This window comes from Tiliqua scincoides, chromosome 1 (assembly GCF_035046505.1).
Source record: "Tiliqua scincoides isolate rTilSci1 chromosome 1, rTilSci1.hap2, whole genome shotgun sequence".
In the NCBI taxonomy this organism is placed as follows: Eukaryota; Metazoa; Chordata; class Lepidosauria; order Squamata; family Scincidae; genus Tiliqua; species Tiliqua scincoides.
In genome coordinates this window covers 244,843,270-244,855,656 of record NC_089821.1, presented here as the reverse complement: position 1 = coordinate 244,855,656, position 12,387 = coordinate 244,843,270, and the positions used below count along the sequence as shown (strand labels likewise).

The window sequence follows — 12,387 nt, the reverse complement described above, 5'->3', positions numbered from 1 at the left end:
ACTTACCATCACTTTTAAAGACATTTCAGTACTTATACCCATTACTTCTTTTTACTCCCCCTTATCAAATCACTTCACACCCACTATTTAGAGCCTGGTATGCCTCACTGCTTCATCTACGTAAGTTAGTGCCGTAGGGAGCCATGCATCCTTTAACTCACTGCAGTTTCAACATATTTGCAATTTGAAAATTCTATCTAAAGCACCTTAATACATCTGTCCATCCTGCTGACACTGTTGTTCATAGTTTACCACCATGTATTGAGAACACCTTTTCTGGCTTTCTGAACTTGCCTCTGTCATTTTACTTAACAGACTTTGGCTCTTGCCCCCATGAAATAAAAAGCAAGCAGTTGCTTAGCAATAAAGCTGTACAATGGAGATTTGCTCAAAGGCTATAATGAAGTCAATACATGTAGATGTATTTGACAGTCAAATGCAGGTTTGGATAAAAGAAAATAGCCAAAAGTAACCATTATGTACCTATAACAAGTCATTCTTCATGTAGTCTTGTGCTAGAGACCCCAGGACAAACCAGTCATGACTTTAAACATGTAATATGACCCTGCATATTTGGAGAGGGTTTTTGGAAACGGAAGCTGTGCCATTTGTGTATGCATGCACTCTGGACTGGGACCATGATAGGGGCAAAAGATTAAATGGCATTATGGATGCGGCATGTGGATGCGGGAGAACCCGTGGACATTATATATCTGGACTTTCAGAAGGCGTTCGACACGGTCCCTCACCAAAGGCTACTGAAAAAACTCCACAGTCAGGGAATTAGAGGGCAGGTCCTCTCCTGGATTGAGACCTGGTCGAAGACCAGGAAACAGAGAGTGAGTGTCAATGGGCAATTTTCACAATGGAGAGGTGAAAAGCAGTGTGCCCCAAGGATCTGTCCTGGGACGGGTGCTTTTCAACCTCTTCATAGAGGTTGACAGAGACACCCCTGGAGACAGGGGTGAGCAGTGAAGTGGCTAAGTTTGCAGATGACACCAAACTTTTCCAAGTGGTGAAGACCAGATGTAATTGTGAGGAGCTCCACAAGGATCTCTCCAAACTGGCGGAATGGGCAGCAAAATGGCAGATGTGTTTCAATGTCAGTAAAGTCATACACATTGGGGCAAAAAATCAAAACTTCAAATATAGGCTAATGGGTTCTGAGCTGTCTGTGACAGATCAGGAGAGAGATCTTGGGGTGGTGGTGGACAGGTCGATGAAAGTGTCGACCCAATGTGTGGCGGCAGTAAAGAAGGCCAATTCTATGCTTGGGATCATTAGAAAAGGTATTGAGAACAAAACGGCTAGTATTATAATGCTGTTGTACAAATCGATGGTAAGGCCACACCTGGTCCTTACCATTGCGTCCAGTTCTGGTCGCCACATCTCAAAAAGGACACAGTGGAAATGGAAAAGGTGCAAAAGAGAGCGACTAAGATGATTACTGGGTTGGGGCAGATTCCTTATGAGGAAAGGCTACGGCATTTGGGCCTCTTCAGCCTAGAAAAGAGACGCCTGAGGGGGGACATGATTGAGACATACAAAATTATGCAGGGAGACAGAGTGGATAGGGAGATGCTCTTTACACTCTCACATAACACCAGAACCAGGGGACATCCACTAAAATTGAGAGTTGGGAGGGTTAGGACAGACAAAAGAAAATATTTCTTTACTCAGTGTGTGGTCGGTCTGTGGAACCCCTTGCCACAGGATGTGGTGATGGCATCTGGCCTGGATGCCTTTTAAAGGGCATTGGACAAGTTTCTGGAGGAAAAATCCATTATGGGTTACAAGCCATGATGTGTATGTGCAACCTCCTGATTTTAGAAATGGGCTATGTCAGAAGGCCAATGCAAGGGAGGGCACCAGGATGCAGGTCTCTTGTTATCTGGTGTGCTCCCTGGGGCATTTGTTGGGCCGCTGTGAGATACAGGAAGCTGGACTAGATGGGCCTATGGCCTGATCCAGTGGGGCTGTTCTTATGTTCTTAAATACCCTTCCTCCAACTGCATGGTCCCAATCTGGAGACCCTGTCCCTTACTCCAGCAATGACTGTCTATAACCCACAAACATACGCAGTGTGACAGATGTGAACTGACAGTCTAGCTCAGGGGTGCTCAAACTTTCGACTTTAGGGATGCTAGACCTTTAACAAGTGTATAGAAGAGAGAATTTCAGCAGGTGCAACTTGTCATCCCACAGATGACAAGCTGCACCTGCTGAAATTATCTCTCCTACACAATTTTAAAGGTCCAGGATCCCTAAAGTTGAAAGTTTGAGCACCCCTGGTCTAGCTCTTCGTATCACCTTTTCCATGACTCATTTTATCCTACTGCTTTGCCCATAAAGAGGCTGAAGAACAGTTTGAGAGACCAGCCTGTTGCACTTCAGGCTGAGAAGAAGCAGGTAAAAAGAGGTATGAATGCTAGCCATGGACAAATCACTGTGTAGCGGGGGGGGGGGAGGGGGGAATCACTGTTCCCTTCCTGGCCGCTCTGCCTACCCAAGCACAAATAAGCTGCCTCCCTCTCATCAGACACTGAAGCTTAATCAAACAGGAGAGTTGGAAATGGAATGGGGACAGATGTGCATTTATGATTTGTGTGGTGTAAGAAGTCTGAACAAGAATGGAGAGGAAATAAAAGATGTATGCGTGGAAACACAGAGTACTGACAGACACTTAGTTTAAAAACATACAACAAATATGCAATATATTACACAACTACTTCATACAAAGAAACATGACTTACTTTGCTCTTTTGGCCATCTCATTGCCATCCCATCGTGGACTATAGGGGTAGTTCTTCTGGGCCTGGGAGTACAGCTCTCCACTGTTAGTGAAATGATAGACTGATTGAAATGTTAAAGTTGGTTGGTCGCGAGGGAAGTACAGTGGCAGGTCAACTACAAAAAAGAGATAAAGAACAAGGACATGTAAGAGGTGTTGTTTTTTTTCTTGCTTTCATCTATCCTGTACACGAGGTAAGCATGTGAACATGTAGCTTTAAGGAAACAGTCAAATCTGATAGATTTCGGGAAAAGGACAATTCTAACCATTCTTACTCATTGTGTTCCTAATGTAACTTGATTAATACACAATTATGCTTGAAAGACCTTCAACCACATGGATGGAGTAGGCCTTTTACCCAGAGGTAAAAAATGTGCAGAGAGACAGAACTCACAGCCCAATCCTATCTGTGCCTGATGCAGCTGTGCCAAAAAGGTTTGCGCTTCATCCTGCAGGGAGGAGAAATCTGAGGGCTTATAGGAGGCACACATGCTTAAGCCCTGGAGCTGCTTATGGGTCTCTTAGGAAATACGCCACTGAAAGGGAGTGGATGGCCTCTAAGGAAACAAGTGGAGGACCTCAAAGCAGAAAGTACAGAATCTGGTGTGCACCACTGTGTCAGAGTGGCTTACATTAAAACACCACAGGACGAATCTAGTAAATGAGCAACTGGGAGCAACATAAACCATAGGGCTCATAAATTGTGTATCAAAAGCCTACTGAAAAAGGCAGATTTTCAGACTACGATGAAACACTGATAAGAATGGACTTTGCTGTCCCTCCTATGGCAGGGCTCATCGCTGAGATGGCCCTCTTGTGGGATATCGCCAAATGGAACTCTGAAGAAGGCAGAGTGCACAAGAGTGTCTCACTAAAAGATATCCCTGGATGAGCAGGTGGTCCCTGAGATATTTTGTCTCTACACTGTATAGTGTCATAACCATATTACCTGGAAACATACTGGTAACCAGCTGAGATGCATCAGCAGGGGTGTTACATGATCATACCAGTGGACACCCAACAGCCCTTGAGCGGCAGTATTCTGCACCAGCTGAAGTGCCTTCATAGGTAGCCCCACATAGTGCCCGCTATAGTAATCCAAATGCAAGGTAACTAAGGCATGGGCTATTGTAGCCAGTCTGACAGAGAAAACAGGCACAGCTGGCATACCAGGAAAAATCAATATATGGTGTCTTATAGGGCTGCCCTAAAAAGGGTAGAACAGAAGACAGATGGATACCTCCATCCTTCAGAACTGCGTAGCTTTTAAGGGGGTTGAATGGCATAATAGAGAGTGGCATCCTCTGTGAGGCAAATAAATCAATTCTACCATGTTGCGCATTAATTCTGAGCCCTTTTCATCACATCTTCAATTCTGTGCTATGCTATATGCTTTACAGTATGCCACTGGGTCATATCTGGCAGATCTAATGCTACTAAGATTAAAAGGTGGCATATAGAAGTCAATAATACACCATTATCCATGCTGCTGTGCTGATGCAATTTTCCAAGATAGGTCAGGGTGTCAGTGCATGCTGCTGCAATCTATGGAGCATTCCTTAAGCACGAAGAACTAATCTAAGTTTACACCATTATTATGCAATTCCAGTAGTCCAGTGAACAGAATTTCCATTTCTTTTTTAGGAATGATGAAACATACAGTTCATTTTATTTTACTCTGATCTTAATGTATTTTCCTGGTAAGCGTCTGATGGGCTTGAAACTGTGCAGGTTTACACAACTTAAGTTAGTTCAAGTAAGCAACTTTATATCCACATAATTCTATACTTACTCTGAGCCTTTTATAAATCTGTTAATAAGCTTTCATCAATGTAATAATCCGCAGTTACAAAACTTTAATATCATGATTAATTACAGCTTCCTTTCATCCAAAAGAATTCAATTTGTTTTTGAAGCCTTAGGTAATTCTATACACACACGGATCTTTGGTGAGGGGGAAGAAAGAGAAAAGGCTAAGGGACGATCAGAGTTGCATAAACTGTGAAGAGTATCCAGAAATTTTGACTTTTGGCTAAAAACTCAACATGCAAAGGAGAATATTAGAAACTTCTTGGAGGTGCCCAGATGACCTCTCCTCTTAACTGTGTCCCTCATTACCCCAGTTCTAACCATTATGCGTTTCCCCTACGCGTGCACTTACTCCTGCAAGAATTTCAGATGCACTGGAAAAATATTTTTCTTAAGAAAAGGCTGACTTTGCTAATTGGGACACCTTCTCATTCAAAATTAGACAGTCCCCTGAATGTCAATGCATAAAGCAACAAAGTATGCAACCTAAAGAATGGGGCAGATCACAAATCAGTGACCTCTTTGCAGATTCCCTGGACTGGAAGTTTTCTACATTATGAAACACATTTTGGATCATCTGAGAATTCTTAAGAAATCCCTCTGACTGAATGAAATGTTAACTACCCCTAGTTAATGGTAGTTAATGTTAACTACCCCTGCTAATTGGGTAAGAGGCACTTTTTCAAGTGGGTGCTCCTTTTTTTAGCAGGGGGAGAGTAACTGGCCCACCTCACCCCAGCACCGTCTGTTCTAGTGGCTGTCTGCTGGTATTCATTTGCATCTTTTTAGATCGTGAGCCCTTTTGGGACAGGGAGCCATTTAGTTATTTGATTTTTCTCTGCAAACCGCTTTGTGAACTTTTAGTTGAAAAGCGGTATATAAATACTGTTAATAATAATAAATAACATACAGCAATCACATTTGGCCAGATCCTCATCACAGTTAATTCTATATAATTGTCCCTCTCAGCATCTTCCAAAATGCTGAAGGAAGAACAGATTCCCTTTCTGGATTCTTTTGGGAAACTTCACCCATTTACATTTGCAAGGATGAGTATATGGTGCACACAGAGTGCTCGTTTAAGCAATTAATTGGTATTAAAAAGCAACACTTTTTTTTTTTTTTAGTTGGCATCCTTCAGTCTCGAAAGACTATGGTATCGCGCTCTGAACTAGCTTTGTACATATCCAGATGTTACTATGCTCCTTGGGAAACTGGTCCCTATGAAAGAAATTCAGAGAACTTGTTAGGACTACAATTTTTAGTAAACTAATCTGCTTCAAACCGCACATCAAGTAGCTTTTCCCCTGTGAAGCTTTCAAACAAGGGGTAGTGGTGGACAGCACTTGGACTGAGCGATTTGCAGTAGAGAAATGATGGGTGGGAAAGCACATCCCTGCTGTTCCTCCACCCTCAATATCCCTCTTCTGAAACAGCTTTCAGTTTAAGTATATATTGTTGGGCTCAGTTACATGTGCTCACAAATAACATGTAATGCAATCTCTTAACCTCTCATTGTTAAGTATAGGGCTGGAGACTCATTTTAACAACAGATTAAGGTGATACATTTAAAAGGCAGTATGAATAGGTAACATTAAAATGCAGTCTTCTGTGTTGGGGGCAGATTCTGCTCTGCAGTGTCAATGTAAACCACCAAAAACAGGCCTGAATTCTGAGGTTGCAGCTAGTTTTGTTGTTTATGCTTTGCAGTTAAACTCTATTTCTTGTGAGACTAATTTTTTTAAAATGACTTCTAAAATATCAGTTTCTCAAAAGCAAAGCCAAACAGGTTGGTGCAATTGTTATACAATTCTACTTCTTTTTTTAAATCTGCAAAAGAGGTCAATCAAACTTAATAAGACTACCATAATAAACTCTACATGGGGCTACGCTTGAAAATGGTTTGGAAGCTGCAGTTAGAGCAGAATGTGGTTTCTCACTCACTGGGGCTTGCTTGGTGTGCTGAGTCTGCCATGCCATTGCTCTGACAGCTGAACTGGTTGCCCGTTCCTTTACAAGCCTGATTCAACCTTTAAAGCCCTATATGGCACAGGACTGGGATACCTCAAAGACCACCTTCCACCATATAATCCTGCATGTCCCCTATGATCATCAGAAAGGGCCCTACTTAGGATACCACTGCCATCTGAAGCTAAGAAGATGGTGGCAAGTTGCAGGGCGTTTTCATGGCACCACATCTCTGGAATCAGTTACCAGAAGACTAGAGGACAACCCACTTGTTACATGGTTTTGGGTGGAGTTTAAAGACTTATTTGTTTCACTCAGCTTTTGAAGAGGGAAGAACCTCTTAGGGATCCTTTTTAAATTCCTGTTGCTGCTTTTATATTATGTTATAGCTGTTTTATATTTTAATTGCTAAATTTATATTGTACACTGCTTTGAGTACCAGAAAAGTGGTATATAACTCTTTAAAAAAAAAAATGTCCATGAATAAAGTTAGCAATATCTTCTGTATTTGGTTCACTTTTCTCTTTTTACTGAGGATTCCTAAATTTCCATTATCTTGATTTTAAAACTTCTGAGTTAAACAAAAAAAAGCAGTAATAGCATTTTTCTTTTATTACTTAAGTAAAAAGCTTTGTTTTAAAGCCAAGTATATAGCATGGAAGCAATGTTTAAAAGCACAATAGAGACATGACTGTCACTTCAGAGACGCTTTCATTTACTGTGATTAGTTTTTCAGCTAAGAAGAAAAAGAATGGAAAAGGACACCTTACAGTTAACTAAAAGCATACAGGTAGGTTGTAAAGACTCAATTATGGCCTGTCACTACTGAATCAGTACGTGCAATTTAGGGTGGCCCTCATCTCTCTTTGCTTTCTTAACTGCTTTGCCCACAGCATGCCGGCATCATGAGCACCACCCTCACTAATGTTTAATTTTGCATGTTTTCCCTCCCTGTGCATGTAATTGAAATGTGAGCGCTCACCCCCCCCCCCAAATCTAAAGTGACTGCACATGTACTTGAGAAAATGAAGTTGATTTCATTTTGAAAGATTTTGTATCCCACCTTTCTTCATAGGCAGTTCACAACATAGTAAGAAACAATAAAATGCAATGCAATACAACATCAAAAGTATAAAGCAAATACAGAAACCTAATATATTCATTCAGCAGCCTCAAATCAGAAGCAGCCGAGAATTCAGAAGGCTTGTCTGAAAAGAAATGTCTTCAAGCCTCACAGGAAGGTTTCCAGTGACGGAGAAGTTCGTAAGTGGGGCAGGGAGTTCCTTAACATTGGTGCCACTACTGAGAAGGCCCTATTTCTTGCCCCCCACCCCACTCACTTCCCTAGGCGGCACTCATAAAAGAATCTTTTTCAATGACCGATGAGAAAGTTATTTGAACTTTCAAGGCTGCATTCTGTAACAACTGAAGTTTCCAAAGGGTCTGCAATGGCAGTTTCATGTAGAGTACATTGTAGTAACCCAATGAGATGATCAAAGCATGAATAACCATATCCAGAACTGACCGGGTCATAAATGCATGTGGATCGTGCACCAACAAGCATCCATGGTCATGGTTGCCGTCTGTAAATGTAGGAGCAATGCGGGGTCCAGAATGACTCCCAAGCGGCAAACTTACTCTTTTAAGGTGAGTGCAATCTGCATATTGATGATACCTCGTACCATCTAGGATGACACCTCATGCTGAAAGTTCACCCCTAGCAGTTAAACAGAATAGTGGATAAGATGGAACTCTGTGGAATACCATAAGCCATAAGCCACCATAGGGCCAAGGCATAAAACAGGAATCCCTCAGCCCACCTTCTGGAACTTACCCCCCCTCCCCTGAACCAAAGTCCATGCAAAGCCATACCACAAAAACACACCCTACCCAGGCAGTTGAGAAGGATAGCGTGATGGCACTGAATGTCACTGAGACATCCAGCAGAATCAGTATAGCCACATTCCCTCTTATTTAAGTCCCAGCACAGAGAATCCATTGGAGTGGCAAAGTTACTTCAGTCCCAAAACAGATTCAAAGCAGGACTGAAGTAGGTCAAGGTGATTAATCTCATCCAGAAATCTCTGGAATTGCATTGCCATTTCAAGCTTAAGCACCCTGCCCAAGAATGGAATGTTGGAGTCTGGGTGGTAGTTATCCAGTGTGGTGGGACCTAGGGAGGGCTTCTTCAACACTAGGTGAACTACCATCAACTGAAGTCATGATGGCAGTGAGCCTACTGCAAAAGATGAAATAATCCAGAGAGAAGGGCTGTAGTAAGAAAGGCAGGAGAAGACCACAGCATAAACCAGACTTTTAACAGTTCTCCATTTTAATGGGGAGGAAGAGAAGCAGGATTGTTGCAATGGGATTTTGGTGAAAGATGAAATGGGGAGGCGAGGCAGAAAGAAAAGATAAAGTCAACACTTTTTCGTAGAATTCAGTCTCACTGGTGATCGCAGTCAGAACAAACAACAGCTCTGATAATGCTGAAGTGCTGACTCTAGGAATCAAAAATGTCAAGCAGCTACAGCATGCCCAACAGCTGCATGAACTGTCCCTAAGTGAGAATCTGACGTCTGAAGCACACTTGGATTTTACATGTTTGCTTGATAAAACAGTCAGTATTCATATTCAAAGGAAATACTATTTCCAAATACAAATTGACTCATAGGTACCTTGGTGCTGTGTCTGCAGACAATAGATGGATGACTCATGTCTGTAAATTCCTGGAAGTGCGAACAGACCCTTTGCTTAGTCATCATTTTAGGGATGCTGAGTTCATGAGCTCTCAACACCATAATAAAAGATCTAGTTGTATACCAGCCTCTCTTTTTCCCCCTGACATTTGGAATAGCACAAATTACGAGTCTAAAAATAAACTTCATGCACATGAGTCACTTCACCTGACAGGTTTGCACAAGTTCTGTAGTTAAACAGTATTATCTGGTCAGGAAAGTATAGTATGTTTTTTGCTGAATTAAAAATAAAAGGATAAATAAGGCAATAGAAGACATTTGATTCCTTCACTCCCAGAAATTCAAGTGCTTTCCCTGGAACTATTTCCTATAAGTCTATTACAAGTTACAAAATTTCCCAATTGTTTATTTTAAGACACATAGCTTCTTTTGCAAAATAACAGAATGAACACATCCAAACTAGGAGAACTGATGCCTTCCTTTTTAGTTTTAATTATTTTCTCAGTTTATTAAGAGGTTATAAGTGTCTCCTTAGGAACGCAATCAGTACCGCTTCAATAGTGCAGCAAATAATCAGAACTGTGAAAAATGTCCTAGGAAAAAACTAGTGATTTTCCTCTCTGTAAAGCCCAAAGCCCTCAGCTCATCACAGTAGCCAAGGTAGATTGCACTAGCAACATGAACTGGAGGGGAACTACAGGTGCTGCTGGAGCTCTGTATACTGATCTCATAAATCACAGCCTTTTGGCTGCATTCTTGTTCAAGGGCATATCCGTCTTAAAACATATTTTAAAATATGATGAAGTCTTCATTTTCATGTGACAATATGAGCACACAAAATAATTCCTACTTAGAAAAATCAAAATTACTATGGTGGAGAAAATATTCATTTTAAAGAGTTTTCTGTGATGCAGATGGCTTTTCAGCATTTGTGCTGCTCTTGCTCAAATGTACAACAATGCAAGAAGTGGATACAACTTCAGCATGTTATTCTCCCTCTCCCACAACAGAATTAGCCCATAAGAGTTTCATAATTCTACAACAGCATGTAAGTTCAGTGTTTCATATCTTGTTACCGGGCCAGTACTGAAAAAACCTTGCTGCAATAGGAATGACTAACATGTGACAAAAACATTTCAGATTCTGGTAAGAGCATAAAACTTGATTTGCTGAATCAGAAAGAAAAAATAAAGAGTCCTTCTAGTAAAGTATTTTGTTCCTCATAGCAACCAGCTAGATGTTCATGGAACATTCCCAAGCAGTGCGTGTGCACAAGAGCTTTGTGCAACTGTTGATGGAAAGGGGGCATACTGCCCCTGAACATGGAGATTCAATTTAGCTATCAGGACTAATTCTGACCAAATTACTTGCTATTACAGAGAACCAGATCAGACGGAAAGCTCTTCAACCTCTCCAGACTGAGAGCAAAATCCAAAGTCCAGCTGAAATGTCTGCGTGACTTCCTCTTTGCCGACGATGCAGCTGTCACTACCCACTCTGCCAAAGATCTCCAGCAGCTCATGGATCGTTTTAGCAAGGCCTGCCAAGATTTTGGACTGACAATCAGCCTGAAGAAAACACAGGTCATGAGCATGAACTGGAGGTTGTCCATGACTTTGTGTACCTTGGCTCAACGATCTCCGACACTCTTTCTCTCGATACCGAGCTAAACAAGCGCATCGGTAAAGCAGCTACCACGTTTTCCAGACTCACAAACAGAGTCTGGTCCAACAAGAAGCTGACGGAACTTACCAAGATCCAGGTCTACAGAGCTTGCGTCCTGAGTACACTTCTGTACTGCAGCGAGTCATGGACTCTTCGCTCACAACAGGAGAGGAAACTGAGCGCTTTCCACATGCGCTGCTTCCAACGCATCCTCGGCATCACCTGGCAGGACAAAGTTCCAAACAACACAGTCCTGGAACATGCTGGAATCCCTAGCATGTATTCACTGCTGAAACAGAGACGCCTGCGTTGGCTTGGTCATGTCGTGAGAATGGATGATGGCCGGATCCCAAAGGATCTCCTCTATGGAGAACTCGTGCAAGGAAAGCGCCCTACAGGTAGACCACAGCTGCGATACAAGGACATCTGCAAGAGGGATCTGAAGGCCTTAGGGATGGACCTCAACAAGTGGGAAACCCTGGCCTCTGAGCGGCCCGCTTGGAGGCAGGCTGTGCAGCATGGCCTTTCCCAGTTTGAAGAGACACTTTGCCAACAGTCTGAGGCTAAGAGGCAAAGAAGGAAGGCCCATAGCCAGGGAGACAGACCAGGGACAGACTGCACTTGCTCCCGGTGTGGAAGGGATTGTCACTCCCGGATTGGCCTTTTCAGCCACACTAGACGCTGTGCCAGAACCACCTTTCAGAGCGCGATACCATAGTCTTTCGAGACTGAAGGTTGCCAATACAATACAGAGAACTTGAACAAAGTTGCTTGGCCAAAGCCACCTGTGTGATAGAGTTGGGCCTAGTATGAACCCTCTAAGCTCCAAACTCAGGATTTGGGCCACACCAGCTCTGCTTCAGATAAAACCAAATAATAGACAGTCAACAGTCAACAAAACCTTTATTAGGCATAAATATTTGATGGGTGAAGACTCTGTACAGAAACCGTAGAGAGAATAGAAACCTAAGCAGTACACAAATATAGGTATATGTGCGCACCTACATGTACACACAGATACAAACATACATGACATTATACATACACACATGAATTATTTAAAAGACAAAAAACAATCAGTACAGATATTGCCAAGATGTAATCTACTCAGTGGTTGCTTGGTACAGAAGGCTTGGCTCGATTCAGATTACTCATATTTAAGAACTGTGCAACTGAGAGGGCTGTATGCTTGACGTCACCCGCCAGAAGAAACTGAATTATAGCATTCTCAGAATGCCCTGTTTTAGCATTGAGCAAGGGAGAGAAATTGCTGTCTTAGCGCTTGATATCTGGGATAGCGCAACATAATGTGTATGGATGATTCTACTTCGCCTAAATTGCAGCTACATAAAAGATCTTCCCAAACCCCTGGGGGCTGGGGATAAGAATAGGCCCTCAGTTTGGGTGTACTTGTCGTAAGAGGCGACTAAACAGCAACCGGGTAGATGGGACTCA

General features: G+C 42.4%; 1 protein-coding gene across 1 annotated transcript in view; it reads right to left on the bottom strand.

Annotated features, from left to right (window-relative positions):
- The window catches only part of BABAM2 (BRISC and BRCA1 A complex member 2), a 185,016-nt gene that overhangs the window by 22,384 nt on the left and 150,245 nt on the right, over positions 1-12,387 (bottom strand). Inside the window, exon 11 of the mRNA XM_066611634.1 lies at positions 2,754-2,907. Coding sequence (XP_066467731.1) covers positions 2,754-2,907 — 154 coding nt within the window. The remainder of the gene's footprint in view (positions 1-2,753; positions 2,908-12,387) is intronic.